At 36.3% G+C, this 16,772-nt stretch overlaps 2 protein-coding genes across 6 annotated transcripts in view; one reads left to right on the forward strand and one right to left on the reverse strand.

Annotated features, from left to right (window-relative positions):
* NF1 (neurofibromin 1) overlaps positions 1-16,772 on the forward strand; it is a 253,107-nt gene that overhangs the window by 200,508 nt on the left and 35,827 nt on the right. For all 5 annotated transcript variants that reach the window (XM_049859655.1, XM_049859659.1, XM_049859657.1 and 2 more), the window contains 4 exons: positions 10,309-10,741; positions 11,348-11,688; positions 14,025-14,227; positions 16,577-16,770. In XM_049859655.1, coding sequence (XP_049715612.1) covers positions 10,309-10,741; positions 11,348-11,688; positions 14,025-14,227; positions 16,577-16,770 — 1,171 coding nt within the window. The remainder of the gene's footprint in view (positions 1-10,308; positions 10,742-11,347; positions 11,689-14,024; positions 14,228-16,576; positions 16,771-16,772) is intronic.
* Positions 4,230-7,565, reverse strand: EVI2A (ecotropic viral integration site 2A). The gene is made up of 2 exons (XM_049859673.1): positions 7,421-7,565; positions 4,230-5,573 (listed from the first exon to the last, which is right to left on the reverse strand). The coding sequence occupies exon 2, from the start codon at positions 5,556-5,558 to the stop codon at positions 4,824-4,826; it is 735 nt and encodes a 244-aa protein (XP_049715630.1). The 5' UTR covers positions 5,559-5,573; positions 7,421-7,565; the 3' UTR covers positions 4,230-4,823.

Here is a 16,772-nt window from a genome sequence, read left to right on the forward strand (position 1 = left end):
TACATTAATTAGCTGTGCAACCCTGCCCTAAATCAATGTGATTTTTCTGTTATCACAAACCGAAACTCAGTACTCTATAAACAATAACTCTCCCCTTTCCCCTTCCCTCCCACTTCTAAAAAACTTTGGTCTCTATACATTTGCCTTTTCTCGTCTTTTTATATACGTAAGGTCATACAATATATATATCCTTTTGTGATTGGCTTATTTCAGTCGGCTTAATGCCTTCAAGCTCTTTTCATACTGTAGCATGTATCAAGGCTTCATTTTTCTTACTGGGTGAGTAGCATTTCATTGTATATATGTACCACATTTTGTTCATCCATTCATCCGTTAATGGGCATTTAGGTTGTTTCCACTTTTTGGCTATTGTGAATCGTACTGCAGTGAACATTGGTGTACAGGTTTCTGTCTCTGCTTTCAAGTCTTTTGGGTATATACCTAGGAGTGGGATTGTTGGGTCATATGGTAGTTCTTTTTTTTTTTTTTTTTCGAGGAACCGCTATGATGTTTTCCACAATAGCTGTACCATTTTGCATTCCCACCAGCAATGGATAAGCGTCCCAATTGCCCCACATCCTTGCCAATATTTGTTATTTTCTTGTTTGTTTGTTTGTTTTTAAACTTAGCCATCTTACCCATTGCCGTTGAGTCAATTCCAACTCATAGCAACCCTATAGGACAGAGTAGAACTGCCCCATAGAGTATCTAAGGAGCACCTTGTGGATTCGAGCTGCCGAACTTTGGTTAGCAGCCATAGCCCTTAACCACTGCACCACCAAGGTTTCCTAGCCATCCAAGTGGAAGTGAAATAGTCTCTTATCAAGACTTTGGTTTGCATCTGTCTGGTGGCTAATGACGTTGAAAATCTTTTCATGTGTTTGGTGTTCATTTGAATGTCCTCTTTGATGAAGTGTATTCAAGTCCTTTGCCCATTTTATGATTGGGTTATTTGTCTTTCTGTTGTTACTTTATTGAACTTTTATATATGTTTTGGTTATTAGATTCTTACCAGATACATGGTTTCCAAAAATATTCTCCCAGTCAGTAGTTTGTCTTTTCACTTTTGTGGTAAAGTCTTTTGATGAGCAAAAGTTCTTAATTTTTATGAGGTCCCATTTATTTATTTTCTCTTTTGCCATTTGTGCTTTTGTTATTAGATAATACATTGTTAAAAGTTAGGCCCGACAGCATTGCCCCTGCATTTTCTTCTAAGAATTTTATGGTTTTAGTTTGCACATTTAGGTCCTTAATCCACTTTGAATTTGTTTCTGGGTATGGTGTGAGGCATGGATCCTGTTTCGTTTTTTTTTGCATGTGGAAATCCAATTTTCCCAGCAGCATTTATTGAAGAGACTCTTCTTTCCCCATCAAATGGATTTAGCACCCCTGTCAAAAGTCAGACTATAGACATGTATGTTTATTTCTAGACTCTTAATTCTATTCCCTTGGTCTGTATGTCTATTGTTATACCCGTACTAGGCTGTTTTGATTACTGTAGCTGTATTACATTTTTTAAATCAGGAAGTGTGAGTCCTCCTATTTTATTCTTCTCTTTCAACATTGCTTTAGCTATTCAGGGACCTCTTGCCATTCCATGTGAAGTTGAGGATTGGTTTTTCTATTTCTGTAAAGAAGGTTGTTGGATTTTTGATGGAGATTACATTGAATCTGTAGATTGGTTTGGGTAGTATTGGCATCTTAATATTGAGTCTTCCAGTCGATGAACATGGAATGTCTTTCCATTTATTGAAGTCTCCTTTAATTTCTTTCAGCAGCATTTTGTAATTTCTATTGTATAAGTCTTCCACATCCTGGGTTAAATTTGCTCTTGGGTATTTTATTTTCTAAGATGCTATTGTAAATAGAATTGTTTATCCATAATTTCCCTTTCAGATTTCTCATTGCTGGTGTATAGAAACCCATCTGATTTTTGTTTGTTGATCTTGTACCTTGTAACTTTGCTAAATTCCTTATTAGCTCTGGAAGTTTTCTTGCAGCCTCTTTGGGACTTTTTATATATAGCATCATGTCATCCACAAATAGAGCTAATTTTACTACTTCTTTTCCAATGTGGATACGTTTGGTTTCTTTTTCTTGTCTCACTGCTCTGGCTAGGACTTCTAATACAATATCGAGTAGAAATGCTGAGAGCACGCACCATCGTCTTGCTCCCAATTTCAGGCGGAAAGTTCTGTCTTTATCCATTAAGTATAATGTTGACTGTTGGTTTTTCATATATGCCCTGAATCATACTGAGGAACTTCCCTTCTCTTCCAGTCTTCCTGAAGGTAAGACCTAGTTCTTATCTTCAGGGTACTTAGAACTTAATATGAAAGGAATTGCTTTTTTGTTTCTTAAAGGGGACATAATATACAGCAGAATGTAATCAAAATGCTACAAAGTTTTGTTTTTGTTTTTTTTTTTTTTGCTTTAACAAAGAGAAGTTTATTCTGAGTCTGAATTCAGGGCTTCAGCTCCAGGGGAAGGCTTAGGCTTTCTCCCTCTGTGAGCCCTGGAGGAAGATCTTTCTTGTCAATCTTCCCCTGGACTAGGAGCTTCTCCATGCAAGAACCCCAGGTACAAAGGATGGGTTCTGCTCCCGGTGCAACTTTCTTGGTGGTGTGAGGTCCCCTGCTACAAAGCTTTTGAATCACTGTTTAAAAATCCTTGAATTAATCTGGCAAACCATAATATTCAGGGGTAGAAATTCAAAAAAAAAAATTTTTTTTTTTTTTTTGCTTATTTAATAATAACTTATTTAATTTGAACTCGAGGCTATCTTACCTATCATCTTTAAATACCCGTCAAGTTTGGAAAGAAACCACTTGCCGTTATGTTCATGAGCTCTCATTGGATAGTATCATTCTAAGGATGAATTTTTAATATCCAAGTAGCAGTGATGAATTTTAAATAGTCCTGCCAGTGGAAATGTTCTGTTTTGTGAGAAAATATTTGACCCGTATGTTGAATATGAAAGTGGTTGTCTAGTTAGCTATTATTAAAATGATACTAATTTGTTTCAACATCCTCTGGCAAATATTTATTTATAGTACTTGATTCAAGGAGCACTTTGCAGTTATCACTATTTGTTCTGGTATATAATCTCAGATTTTTAATTTGCACGAAATGGGAGCTTTGCTCAGTTTCATTTCCATCCTGTGCCATTTTTTACCCCTTAAGAGATGATCTGATGCCGCTATGATTGGCATAGTCCACTACAGCCTGGATCACCTGAGTTCAGACCCCTGAGTATTTTCTTAGCTTTCCTTTTTACTTTGTTGGCATTTAGCTGGAATAACATGGTTATGATTTATTGTTTAGGGAATGAATTTTTTGACAAATTATAATAAAATTGTCTTTATTTTTTTCCCCTCATTTTAAAATGTAACCTAGATCTTAGGGGACACGGAACTTTCAAGAAGTAAATTTGATTACCAAGAGCAGTAACACCTAGAGAGTTTTGCAAAAAAAAATTACCAATGCCTGGAGCTTCACCCATTCCAGATTGAATCAGAAGTGAGAGGAATTAGGCATTGGTGTTTTTTAAAAGCTTTCCAGGTGATTTCAATATACAGGTAGGGTGAGAATCACTAACCTAGAAAGGAGAGTAAGATTGTGGTCATACTTGCAAAAAAAGAAAGAAAAAAACTGACCTGTTGCCCAAAATAAATGCTCGATGAGGCATGAGGTTTTTAAGAATGAGGCCTAGTCTTTAATTAGTATGCTCTGTGTCAGTTTCAGTAGATAGTTGGAAAGTCTCTCAAATCAGCTTTTATAATATATTTAATTGAAGTTGGAAGTCTTGATTTAAATCTAAGTCATTATTTTACTTGAAGCTAATTTTTTTTAAGGTTAAATTATCTAAAGCATTTGGTTTTCCAGACTTAATCAACACACACATACACACATATCTTCCTTTTCTCATGTCACACTGGATATTACTGAAAAATTTAGTAGATACAAAAAATAAAACTGATCATCTCTGAGGCCACTTTTGCATCCTTGAAGTCCAAAAATTAGCCAAACTTTGGATATTTGCTATTACTACTCCAATAAGCATTTATAGAAAAGATGCATGTTACACTTAAACAGTAAGACATGCTTTGTATTTACGATTAGCCTTCTCGTGTGGCCGTTAATCTCATCTATTTTAGTTGTGACCTATTTCCTATTTATCTTTACAGTGTGTTCTCTAAGAGAATTAAGTAAGTACAAGTATTAATATACACAGTCACAGTTTTATTTTAACTAGTCTCAATTTGTTATACAAAATTAAAAGGTTTAACATTTATAGTAGAAAAACGCCTTCTTTTCTGTGCCATATGTAAAGATGAAAACATCTAGCCTAAAATTAGCTGTGTTGAAACATGAGCTGGTATGGATTCTGCCACATCCGGCAAAGACAGAACCATCAAAATGACATAGTTCAACTTTATACGTTAGGAATTCAGCTTCTGTTAGATGTTGAAGCATGTGCTTGGCTCTAAACTCCAAGTTTAAATACATTCAAGGAAAGATCTAACAACTGTTGCTGAATAGAGAGCATGTATTTAATTATCCCCTTCTACCTCTACTGGCCAGCACCCTCAACTCATCTTACAAACCTTCCCTAAATGCTTGCTTGCTTTATTATTTGCTTTTTAAAATATTCAGTGTCAAGACAAAAGTATACAGTTTAAGTAATAAGTAAGCAGGCATACTTTTCCCCTTCCCACCTGTGTCATTCTAAATCGTAAGGCCTGACATGTCACATTTTAGACCACTAGACCAGCACTTTGGCAGTAAATACCAAGCTGACTTCATTTTTGCTCCATAGTCGTTCACATTGCTGCTTTGCGTTGTTCTTCATTAAAGCATCTGTTAGTAAGCTTTTCAGTTCCATCTTCATCTTTTCTTGCCCTCGTAGCTGTGAGTACTTCAGTGGATTGCATCATTAGGTTCGGTCCTGAAAGCTGTTGTGCTCTTTTCCAAGTGTCTGATTCAGCAGGCCACAGACCACTGCTTGCCAGAAAATCGCCATTGCTCCTAGGCTGACGCTTCCCTGCTTGTTTTGATCGTCTGAGAAATGAGACTTTGTTTGCCAGAATCACAGTTGATAGAAATAAAAGAGTACAGATAAGAAAAAGCACTGCAATTATAATGAAGCAAATTAGCATGGCCGTTTTGTTGTTTTCCTCACAGACATCCTTTTTGAAAATTTCGCTATGACTTTTGCTTGTGTTTTCGATGTTCTGTACTGTTGGAGAACTGTTCCTGGGAACAGAAAGTGTATAAATCTCCTGTTCAGATTTAGGAGTTAAAGATATGATGTGAGATGGTGTTGCTATTTCAGGCGTGCTTGTAGAATTACCTTTAGAGTCTACTTCAGGAGTTGTAGGGTTTGTGTTAATGTTTTCATCTTGGTTTTTGCCTGTTTTGTTTTGAATAACTGGATCCCAGACAGTGTTGTTAGCCCACAGATGGGTATAGTTTGCTTTTGTTCCAGGGGACAGAAAAAAAACTGTTGTTGTCAGGAAGGCAAGATACAGGTAATGTCCTGTGAGTCCCATGTCCATGAGTAAACTGGTAATCTGTTGAGACAGCAGTATAATTTGTTAATTTGTAAAAGAATAAAGGTTTCTAGTTTTGGTAATTGTAGTTGAAAGCCATAAACTCACTCCTAACATTTGCTATCCTGCTCAACTAAAATTTTTTTCTATTATTCTAAACCTTTGTATAAAGAAACAATTTGTTACACTTTTAGATGCTGGAAGTTAGCACTACAAATAACTATTAATCATTTTAAACTGAGTACTATGGTTTTATATAGTTTTCTTCCTTTCAAGCATGTTAGACTTCAGCTTTGAGTCAGATAGTTCTGCTTTTACTTCTTTGATTCCTCCTTTAAAAAAAAATACATTCAAGGACATTCTTGCAGAAACTCCCCACCCACTAACAAATGTGTCACCAATCTTTATAGTAAAAGAGAAATGTGACCATGAAGCATTTTGCTTCATGTATGGCTTTTTTTTTTTTTTTTTGGCGGGGAGGTGGGCACGGTATTTGGGATAGAACAATCAAAAGAAAATGGACTTCAAATAGGAATTTGGGGTATTCTTTTTGTTTCTTGGTTGTTTATCTTGAAGCATAGAATAAGGCAGGTACGTCGAAATATATTGTCATATGTGTGAGATGAGTTTTGTGGTGGTGGTTCTCTCTTTTCACTTTTTCACTTCTGTTTCGCCTGTGTTACAGTGCCTTTCTGAAAACGTAGGCATGCTAGCTAGTCCAGCCTAAAAACTTGGCATTACAAATAAAGAGAAGCAGGTTTTTTTGTTAATAATTTCAAGTTACTGATTTTTGTTCATCATCGTTTATACCTAGCCTTTTTTTAATGAGAAGTTTAACAGTTTTTAAAAAGAAATTGTACAATAAAATAATTTAAAAGAAATAGAGTATCAGGATCCTGGGGATTTAGAATGAAGTAGAAAAACAAGACAGACTGTAAGAGTTCCAAAATTAATTGAAAAAGTTGAATTCCAAGTTGGGCTCTGAGCTCCTTGGAAGCTCCAGTACAAAAAGGGGATGGACAAGTTCTGTTCATAATTCTTACTATTCACCGTATGATTGAAGATTTAAATAGAACTCATATGTTTATTATAGGTACTGGTAATCTAACAGGAAAGATTTATCATCACCATTGAGATAGCTCTTTTATAATAATTCACCAATCTGTATGAGCTAATTTTATAAGAATATTTTATTGTTAGCATTTATTTAATCGACTTGATGGCAATGAGTTTGGTTTTTTTGTTTTGTTTTGTTTTGTTTATTCCTGTCACATTAGTTCGTTAACAATGTAGTATGCATCATAGCATTCGTACACATTTTAACAATGCTTACCACGGGACAGATAATAGACCCGCTGTTGATTGTCTTCAGCCAGATGTACTGCCATCCCCAAATAAACAAACTGTTGACAAAATGAGACTTTCTCTTATCGTTGCAGATGCCTGAGAATTGAGGACTGTCTCTATAGCCCTCATTTATGCCGGGGAGGCTAGGTTGTGCTGTCATTTCTTTATGCCTGGTCATTTTCAATAAAATTCATAATGCCAAAGCGTTAGTCATGAGAAATTTTTTTTTTTTTTTAATTTTTTCCCCCAAGTAAGACGTTGCAATTTTATTTGTGGAATCCAAACTGAGATCCTTCCTACTGTAAATTTAAAACTCCATGTTGATTGTAAATCTTTCCACTTCTAACTTAAATTTTACTTAACAGGACAGAAAACAAAAAATAGTATACATTTTTAGTCACTTATGATTCTACTTTGTTAGTGATAAATTCTTAAGTACTATATGAAAGCACTTCCCTGAACATGAATCTGAACAAAGTAATAAGTGAAAAGGCATAAGAAAAGCCATATATATGACCTACCTTATGAAATGCTTGGTCAAAATCTGTTTATAATGTGATTTTAATAAACCACGTCTTTTCTTGTCTTGAAGCTCAGCTTCCAAGTAATTTAAAGCAGAATAGACTTGAAGATTATAAACCTTAAAGTAAATTGGCAGTAAAAAAGGATATGTACAGCTAGCTTTCCACTTTTAAAGCCAAACCGCAGATGGATGACACATTTCCTTTCTGCTGCAACTAAAGCACATGTCAGAGGGGAGAAAAAAAAACCCTCCAGCTTGTCTAGTTGGCCACTGGCATGACAGGAGGCTTTGTAGTGTAAATCCCGCCTCCAGAGCAGGGAGGGTTTTCCACTAAGGCCTTTTGACCTTCTGTATATATGCCTGCATTCGTAGCATTCAGAAAATATTATGAGATGGCATCTTCTCTGCAGTATTAAAAATCTTCTCTAAAAATTTTATTGGTGTACTGTAAACTGATTTGATAACATGAGCTTGGAGACCTGGGGTGTTGGCCAGATAATAGAAACAGTGATATTTATAATCGACGTCTCAAACTATGGAACTACAAAATGGTTTGAGAAAATATCTAGCTTATATGGGAAAGAAAATGCTTTTGTGTTGTGTAATACATGCACACATACACACACACTCTTCTGTGTCATGTTGTCACCTCAGATTCAACATGTCCAAAAGTGGCTGGTCCTTATGATCTCTTTGTGTTCATGATAGCAGCATTCGTTGTCATCTCAGATGCTTAGTATATAGCAGTTTCTTATAATTCACGTCCTTTCTTTCCATCCTGATCAGTTCTTAGATCAAGTTCTTCTGTCCTATTTTTACTGTCACCATGATATTTTAGATCCTTATTACACAGTAGTTAAGAGCTACAGCTGCTAACCAAAAGGTCAGCAGTTTGACTCCACCAACCGCACCTTGAAAACCCTATAGGGCAGTTCTCCTCTGTCTTATAGGGTCGCTGAGTCAGAATTGACTCGACAGCAATGGGTTTGGTTTAGACTACTCGTGTAACTTTTTTATTAGCCTCCCCCCACCCCCTACTCTGTCATTTCATTTGGTATATATAACTTTCTTTGATCTGTGATTCAGAAATGTTTTTGCACATAAACATCAGATGAGAAAGTCATTTAGAAACAATAAAAATTGACAGATACCACTCCATAGATTCATATTTAGTAGGTCCGGGCTGGGAGGAGGAAACTGCATTTTTGTCAGGTACCACAGTTGATTCTGATGCTGGTGATCCACAGGACATACTATGAAAAATACTGAGCCCCCAGGAGAAAATCTAAGCCCCTTGGTTGAACAGTTACGGATCACAATTTGGCTGTTTCGTATTTTTCCAGCTTTATCTCTCAAAACTTTCCTACATGAAACCTCCATTTCAACCGAACTACTTGACTGTTTGTTTCCTCAATACATCCAGTTACCTATTTTCCACCTTTTCTCTCTCCATGAGGCCTTCTGATCCCCGCTTTTTGTTGAGTTCTAAATTCTGTTCCTACTCAGTTCAGCCCCTGCGTATCCTGTATAGCTTTTGCTGCCTACCCTGTTTGTGTTTGATTTCTCCTTCTTCTGAACTCAGTAGCTGTATTTTCCAGTGTAGTTCCTTTGATAAGTGATTATATACTACCTCATTTATTTTACCTTGAAATATTTTTCTTTTGTTTTAAAATCATTTAACTTGTTATATTTTTGTCTTATCCCCTCCCAAAAAGATTAAAAACTCTGAGGTGAGGATATTTATTATATTAAAAACTCTAGAGGTGAGGATACTTCTTAGTCTATTTTGTAGTACTGTCACGAGTCATCAAGTATAGAACGTTAAAAGAACCAAACCCATTGCCGTCGAGTTGATTCCAACTCATAGCCACTCTATAAAACAGAGTAGAGCTGCCCTGTAGGGTTTCCAAGGAGCTCCTGGTGGATTTGAACTACCAACCTTTTAGTTAGCACTCAGACTCTTAACTACTATGCCACCAGGGTTTCCGTAGAATGTTAGGGGTAAGTTAATACAGGTTGTTTTAATTTGAAATTCTAGTAACTTTTCTTCAGGGCTTTCTCGTGTCCTCATCATGGCTACTGATATCAATCAGCGTTCTATCGGTTATAAGTAATCATGTCCTAACATGGTTAAACCAATAAATGGAATTTATTAGCTCACATAACTGAATAGTGCAAGCATAAACTTGGCCCCAGGAGAGGCATTATCCAGAACTCAAATCATGTGGCCAGGCCGCTGGTTTCTCTCTTAGTTTCTCAGCTCCTTCTCTTCAGGTCTTAGATAAGCTTTTCCTTAATACTCAGAGATACGAGCTAACAGCTCCCAGGGTTATGTGTTTCCTTATTTATAAACATCAGGAAAGAAAAGGTGTCAATTCCTAAGAGTTTAAATCAAAGTCCCTGAACCAGGCCTCTTTGGCCCTGGTCGTCCTGATTTCAGTCATGTGTTCATTCCTGAACAGCCTCTCTCATCAAGGTTGGATATACAGGTAAGCTAAAGCCATTTCAGTTGACTCTGGAGCCCCAAGGTAGTCATTCCCACCCACACTGTTCAGCTGGAATATTTGAAAGGCCTGGAGGCAACCAACCAATGGCCACTGCCTTCTTTCTTTCTTGATTTGATGGACGAGTTTGTTTCCGTGGGTTTTTGTTGTTGTTCAGATTTTTATGTTGGAGATTTGTTTCTTCCCTTTACTTTAGCCTTACTTCTCAAAGTCTGAAGAACAACTGACTTAAAGAATGAATCTGGACTTTATATAACTGTGTTGTTATTGTTAGTTCTCTATAGAGAACTAATCAGAAATAAAGGAATAAAATAGATTAGTGATACCTGTATATTTATTCAGAACTCTGTTAATAATCTGTCCTTTTTCTCATTTTTCTTAGGTTCAAAACTGGTCAGATCAATGGTGACTTGCTGATATACCATGTCTTGCTGACTTTAAAGCCATATTACGCAAAGCCATATGAAATTGTAGTGGACCTTACCCATACTGGGCCTAGCAATCGCTTTAAAACGGACTTTCTCTCTAAGTGGTTTGTTGTTTTTCCTGGCTTTGCTTATGACAATGTCAGTGCAGTCTACGTCTATAACTGTAACTCCTGGGTCAGGGAGTACACCAAGTATCACGAGCGGCTGCTGACCGGCCTCAAAGGCAGCAAAAGGCTCATTTTCATAGACTGCCCTGGGAAACTGGCTGAGCACATAGAACATGAACAACAGAAACTACCCGCTGCCACCTTGGCCTTAGAAGAAGACCTGAAGGTATTCCACAATGCTCTCAAGCTAGCTCACAAAGACACCAAAGTTTCTATTAAAGTAAGTTTCACCCTGCATTATATAAATGATTCATTGCCTTTCCTCGCTAACCAGACTACATCCTGGCTCCTCTAGGTGTCCCCCCCAAAGTAGTGAGTCAAATGTGGAATAATTTCCAGATATAGGAAGACCAAGATTTTTATCTTCGTGGAGGTCCTGCTGAAGATGTGAGAGGTGTACACTTAATTATTTTCTAGGTTGGGTTGGAGGCAGAAGAATGTGGTAAAGGGGGAAGTTTGCTATATATTCAGACCTGCAAATGGTAGGAAGGTGGAGAGTAGAAATTACCTAGTCAGAGTTCTGATTATTACATGCTTTTTGCAGAGTGAGGAACGTGACCCTTCAGGATAAAATCAGTAATTGTCTATAGGATTTCTTTACCTTTTTTAAAAGCAAAAATAAAACTTTTTTTGATGTGTTCAGTCTCTTTTAAGAGCATTTATCACAATAATTACCGAATCTAGGTGAATATATAATGGTGGTAACTCTTTAAATGGCAAACATGGTGTTTTGATTATTTGTTTGGTTGGTTTTTGGTGCCTCTCAAAAGCCTACATAATAGGATTTAATTATTCTACACCCCATCCTCTCATTTCCACTTGCCAGGTTGGTTCTACTGCTGTTCAGGTAACCTCAGCGGAACGAACAAAAGTCCTGGGGCAATCAGTCTTTCTAAACGATATCTATTATGCCTCGGAAATCGAAGAGATCTGTCTAGTGGATGAGAACCAGTTCACCTTAACCATTGCAAACCAGGGCACACCACTCACCTTCATGCATCAGGAGTGTGAAGCCATTGTCCAGTCCATCATTCACATCCGGACCCGTTGGGAACTGTCACAGCCTGACTCCATCCCCCAGCACACCAAGATTCGGCCAAAAGACGTCCCTGGGACACTGCTCAATATCGCATTACTTAATTTGGGCAGCTCAGACCCTAGTTTACGGTAGGTCTTTTACAGTCTCACTTCAACTTTATTCCGGGTTTGATGCTTTTGAAATGAAATCACTTAATAAACTTTTAAAGCAGCCCCTACCGTAACACTGTAAATAGGAAGGTATGCTGTGTTGGTTAACCAGTGTGACTTCATCAAGTTCTGGGGCATTCATATGAACTGTGGAATTCTGGATAAAGTGATTCACACTAAACCAGTGTATGTTTTTTCTCTAGGAAACTTTCCTCTGAAACAGACAACATGGCAGATTTTTAAAAAGAAAAAAAAAAATTTTTTTAAGTCTCTCTCTAAATTCTGTCCTCCTCTGCATCCTCTAGGTTTCCCTGTGTTCAAAACTACATCACTGTTAAGCCCCTAACAGTCAAATTAGATTTACGTTGTTGGACCCAGGAAGACCTGATGTTTGGTACCTCGACACAGTAACATTGTTGCATACTTTGCACTTAAACGTGACTTTAAAAAATTCTTGATGTGGAAAGAGCATGGCCTGTGGAGTTAAGTAGGGTTGCTTCAAATCTAGGTGTACTACTTTTAGGTGTGTATGACTTTGGGCGAGGTACTAAAGTTCTCTGAGCTTTAGTCTCCTCATTTGTAAAATGAAGGTAACAGCGCCTTACTTACATAGCTACAAAGGTTTAATAGGTAATATATATGGTAGTATAAACCTAGCAAATAGTTTGTGCTCAGTAAATATTTCCTCCCTCCTACCTTTATCTCTTTGTAGCCTTTCCTCCTTTCTGCCCTCAGCTTCTTAAGTTAGAATAATTCCTTGCCCCCAGGTACCTTGAGACTGTCAAGATTTTACAGATAAAATTTTTCAGCTTCAGAAAATCTTCCCTGGGATTCATAGCATACCCAGGTTTTATATTGGGCCTTTTGGGATTCCAGATTCTCCCTTATTTAAAAGTGGGGAAAAAAAAAAATCTACTGCAAAGATTCATTGTCTTATCTGGTCCACAATCTCCCAGAAATTGTAGGCATAATTTTGTGTATACAGATCTTTCATTGTCTCAAAAGGTCTGTGACACCTACCCCCAGTTTGAGGAACTCCAGTTCTTTACAGGTTTTTAAAATATGCAGAGTAAAACAATGTCAAAATGGTTTAACTCAGAATTCCTACAGATGAGTAAGAGATACATAAACTTAGAAATAGTAACATTAATATTCTCGTTTTGGGAAAATGGAGCTATAAACCTGCCTTTAGTTTCCAGTTCAGAATTCCTCATACAAGAAGGCTAACATTCTTCTAGTAATTATTAGCTTGAGTGAACCTGCATTCTTCTCTAGTGAAGTAAAGGAAGCTGGCAGCTTCTGCTTTTCACTGAAGCCTGTCATCCCAGGGACAGAGCCTAAAAGTAGACTTAAATTTCAGTGGCTCTTTTTTCCCCCTCTATGGTTGTCGCATAAATACATGAGCATGACAAAAGTTTAGAGATGAAGAAAACCTGAAATTTACTAAGCAGTTAAACCATTTCTTCACTATAGAGGAGAGAAAAAAATAAAAATTTTAAGATATTTCTAAGGGAATTTTGGGTTCTAATGGAATCTGAGTATTATAAGGTTTTTGTTTTCAATGGTTATTCATAATGGAAGGAGCCAGAAAAGGAAAAAATGGAGGATTTACTTACAAATTAATTTTGATTTTGACCTATAATTTGTAATGTAACTTGTAGGACACTCAGAAAGAAATTTAATAAACCAAAAAAAAAAAACCAAACCCAGTGCCATCGAGTCGATTCCAACTCATAGCGACCCTATAGGACAGAGTAGAACTGCCCCATAGGGTTTCCAAGGAGCGCCTGGTGGATTTGAACCGCCGACCCTTTGGTTAGCAGCCGTAGCACTTAACCACTACACCACCAGGGTTTCCAGAAACTTCACAGATGCTTATTAAAGATTTTGACATTGTAATTTGATGAGGGGCTACCTCATTCTGATGCTGTAACTTAATCTAGTAGGAAGAGGACCCACATTGGGTTTGGGCTTCATTAAAGACACGTCTTACTCTGCCTTGTTTCCACTGATCCACCTTAGCATCATAACCCTCTCGTGTTTTATGTCCCAGAAAGGCGTACACCCAGCTGTCTTACGGGCCTCACTGTACCCTCCCTTCTAGTTATGTCAAGAGTGTTCCTTAAAAAATGCCTAAATGACCTAGGGATATTTGGATTGCTGTAGAATTCTAACATTTTATCTCTGAATGATCATAAAATTTTATAATAGCAGATTATGCTTTGTAATAGAATCACAAGTTGTATGTTATAAAAAATTTTTAGAATGAAAGGAAAAATACATTTTAAAACAACTTCATTTGTGTTTTCTCCTAGGTCAGCTGCCTATAACCTTCTGTGTGCCTTAACTTGTACCTTTAATTTAAAAATCGAGGGCCAGTTACTAGAGACATCAGGCTTATGCATCCCTGCCAACAACACCCTCTTTATTGTCTCCATTAGTAAGACACTGGCAGCCAATGAGCCACACCTCACCTTAGAGTTTTTGGAAGAGTGTATTTCTGGATTTAGCAAATCGAGTAAGTAACGGGAGTAAGTAATGGTAATTTTCTTTAATACTAACAGTGATTCTGAGAAGATTCAAAGAAACCCCTTCTCAATTGAGAATTTGTCAGTGAAGTCATTCACCTTGTCAGTAGCAGGATTTGATACCTTACATGTGTCTGGACCGTTTACAAAGTATTTTTCTCATCATGTTTCAGTTTAATTAGCTTTAGGATTTCTCAGCAGAAGATTCCAGATGAGTAGTAAGTAAAGTGTCCATGTTGTCCTTTCATTTTAGGGAAATGGCCATTTTCTCTCATCTTCAGGTTGACTCGAACCGTGATTTCATTGTACATGTATGATTCGCGGAGGTTGCAATGGCACATATGCAGGGTTCAGATTCAGCCCTTGGACATGGGTTTAAAAATTTAACCTCTGCTCTTACCTCTGTCTGTCCTCATGCAGTAATATAAATGTTGTTCTTTTCCCAGCCTCCTCCCTGCTGTTTTCTTCCCTTTTCTCTCCAACCACGATATGTAAACTTTTTTTTCCTGCATTCAACACATTTCTTGATTTTTTGTGTGTGTTAGGTGATTGAAAGCATTGACAGTTCATTGAAATCAAGTCACTAATTTTTTTTATAATGAAATATGTAAGAATATACTCCTAATAAGAAAATATGTGAGACCGATTAAAAAAAAAAGTGCAAAGCTTGATTGAGAGATACTAATGTAAAAAAAGATTTGAATGAATATACAGGCATATCTTGTTGCTGGATAAACAATTCTTCCCAGATTAATTTACAAATGGACTGTAGTCCCGTCAAAATAGCTATGGGATTTTTGGATTGAAAATGGAGGTAGAACTTAAAATGATTCTAAATTTCACTAGAAAGCTCAAAAATAACTAAGAAAATATTGAAAGGAAATAAAAAATGAGAGAAACTTGCTATAACAGATGTCTGAACACATTATAATGGTTGAATAAAATTAAAAACAGGAGTGTTCAAGAATTGGTGATCAGATCAGTAAAAGAGAAATAGGTTAGTAAAGAAGCATCACAAACGAATGGGGAAACATTAAACCATTTAACAAATGAGACTGGGAAATGAATCGGGTTTGGACTTACTTTACAAGATGCCAGAAGAAGTTTTAACTACATATGAGAGTTGAATGTAAAAAAAAAAAAAAAAGGGAAGAAGCAATTATTTAATTACTTTCTGGGCAACTGAGGTCTTGTGAAGCAAACAGTGATAGAAGGAAACGAGGAGACAGTGAACAAATTTGGCAATAAAACATTTATATTTTAAAAAGTAAAAGGTAAATGAAAAACTAGGAAATAGATGTAGCAAATATGAGAAAAGATTAATATATTTAATCATGAAGCATTCTTATAGATTAATAAGAAAAATGGATCAACAGTAACATATATCTCACTAGAAAAGAATACTTAAGGATTTTAAGAAGTTCACTAATAAAATCAAAGAAATGCAAATTGAAGAAATAATGAGATAAACATATTCAGCTATCAGTTCGGCAGATAATCAGTAAAGTGTCCAAATCTTTAAAAGAGCTTGATAAATTTTTACATGTAAATGCATTATGTAACCACCACCCAGATCATGATACAGACCGTTTCCAGCATCCAGAAGGCTTTCCACGGCCAGCACCGTCTGCCTACCAAAGATAACAACTGTTATAACCTGTATTGCCAGAGATGAGTTTTGCCTATTTTTAAACTGCATATAGCATTACTTATAATAGCAAAAAATCAGAACAATCTAAAAGCCAAACAATAAAGGACTCATTATAGAATATAATGATGAAATAATACAAAGCCATTATATACTATTTTTGTATCTTTTTATGTCTCAAGTTATTTCCAAATAAAAATTTTTTAATGTTTCTGAATAATTTTTAATGATGAGTGAAATCTAATGTTTAGTGGAAAAATATTTAGTACAAAACTCCATATACAGCATAATCCTAATTTGCTAGATTTGAAAATCTGAGAAAAAATGAGGTGCTACACCAATGTATTAATATCAGCTTTATTTTTGTGGTGGTACTTTTACCAAGTTTTCTATGATTTTCACATACTCCTTTTACAAGTAAAACCTAAAAAAAAATTTAAACTGGAAGAGAAATGATTGAAAGGGGGAAAATTAAAAGTTTTTAAAAATTGGCTTACTGGCTTTTAAGATTACTTTCTGCAAGGCTTATTATCCTTCTCCATCTCTGTCTTCAATAATATATTTGCCAAGTCTCTTTTCTCTAGGCCTGACTCTAGGTAATTGTCTTTTCCTTTTTGTTTTTTTAGTTCTTTATTTAAAAATAAATTTTCATTGACCATATATTGCTAATAGTGTTGTATTTGTTTTCCAGGTATTGAATTGAAGCACCTTTGTTTAGAATATATGACTCCATGGCTGTCGAATCTAGTCCGTTTCTGTAAGCACAACGATGACGCCAAGCGACAAAGAGTTACTGCTATTCTTGACAAGCTGATAACGATGACCATAAATGAGAAACAGATGTACCCTTCTATACAAGCAAAAATATGGGGGAGCCTTGGGCAGGT

Source organism: Elephas maximus, chromosome 19 (assembly GCF_024166365.1).
Source record: "Elephas maximus indicus isolate mEleMax1 chromosome 19, mEleMax1 primary haplotype, whole genome shotgun sequence".
NCBI lineage: Eukaryota > Metazoa > Chordata > Mammalia > Proboscidea > Elephantidae > Elephas > Elephas maximus.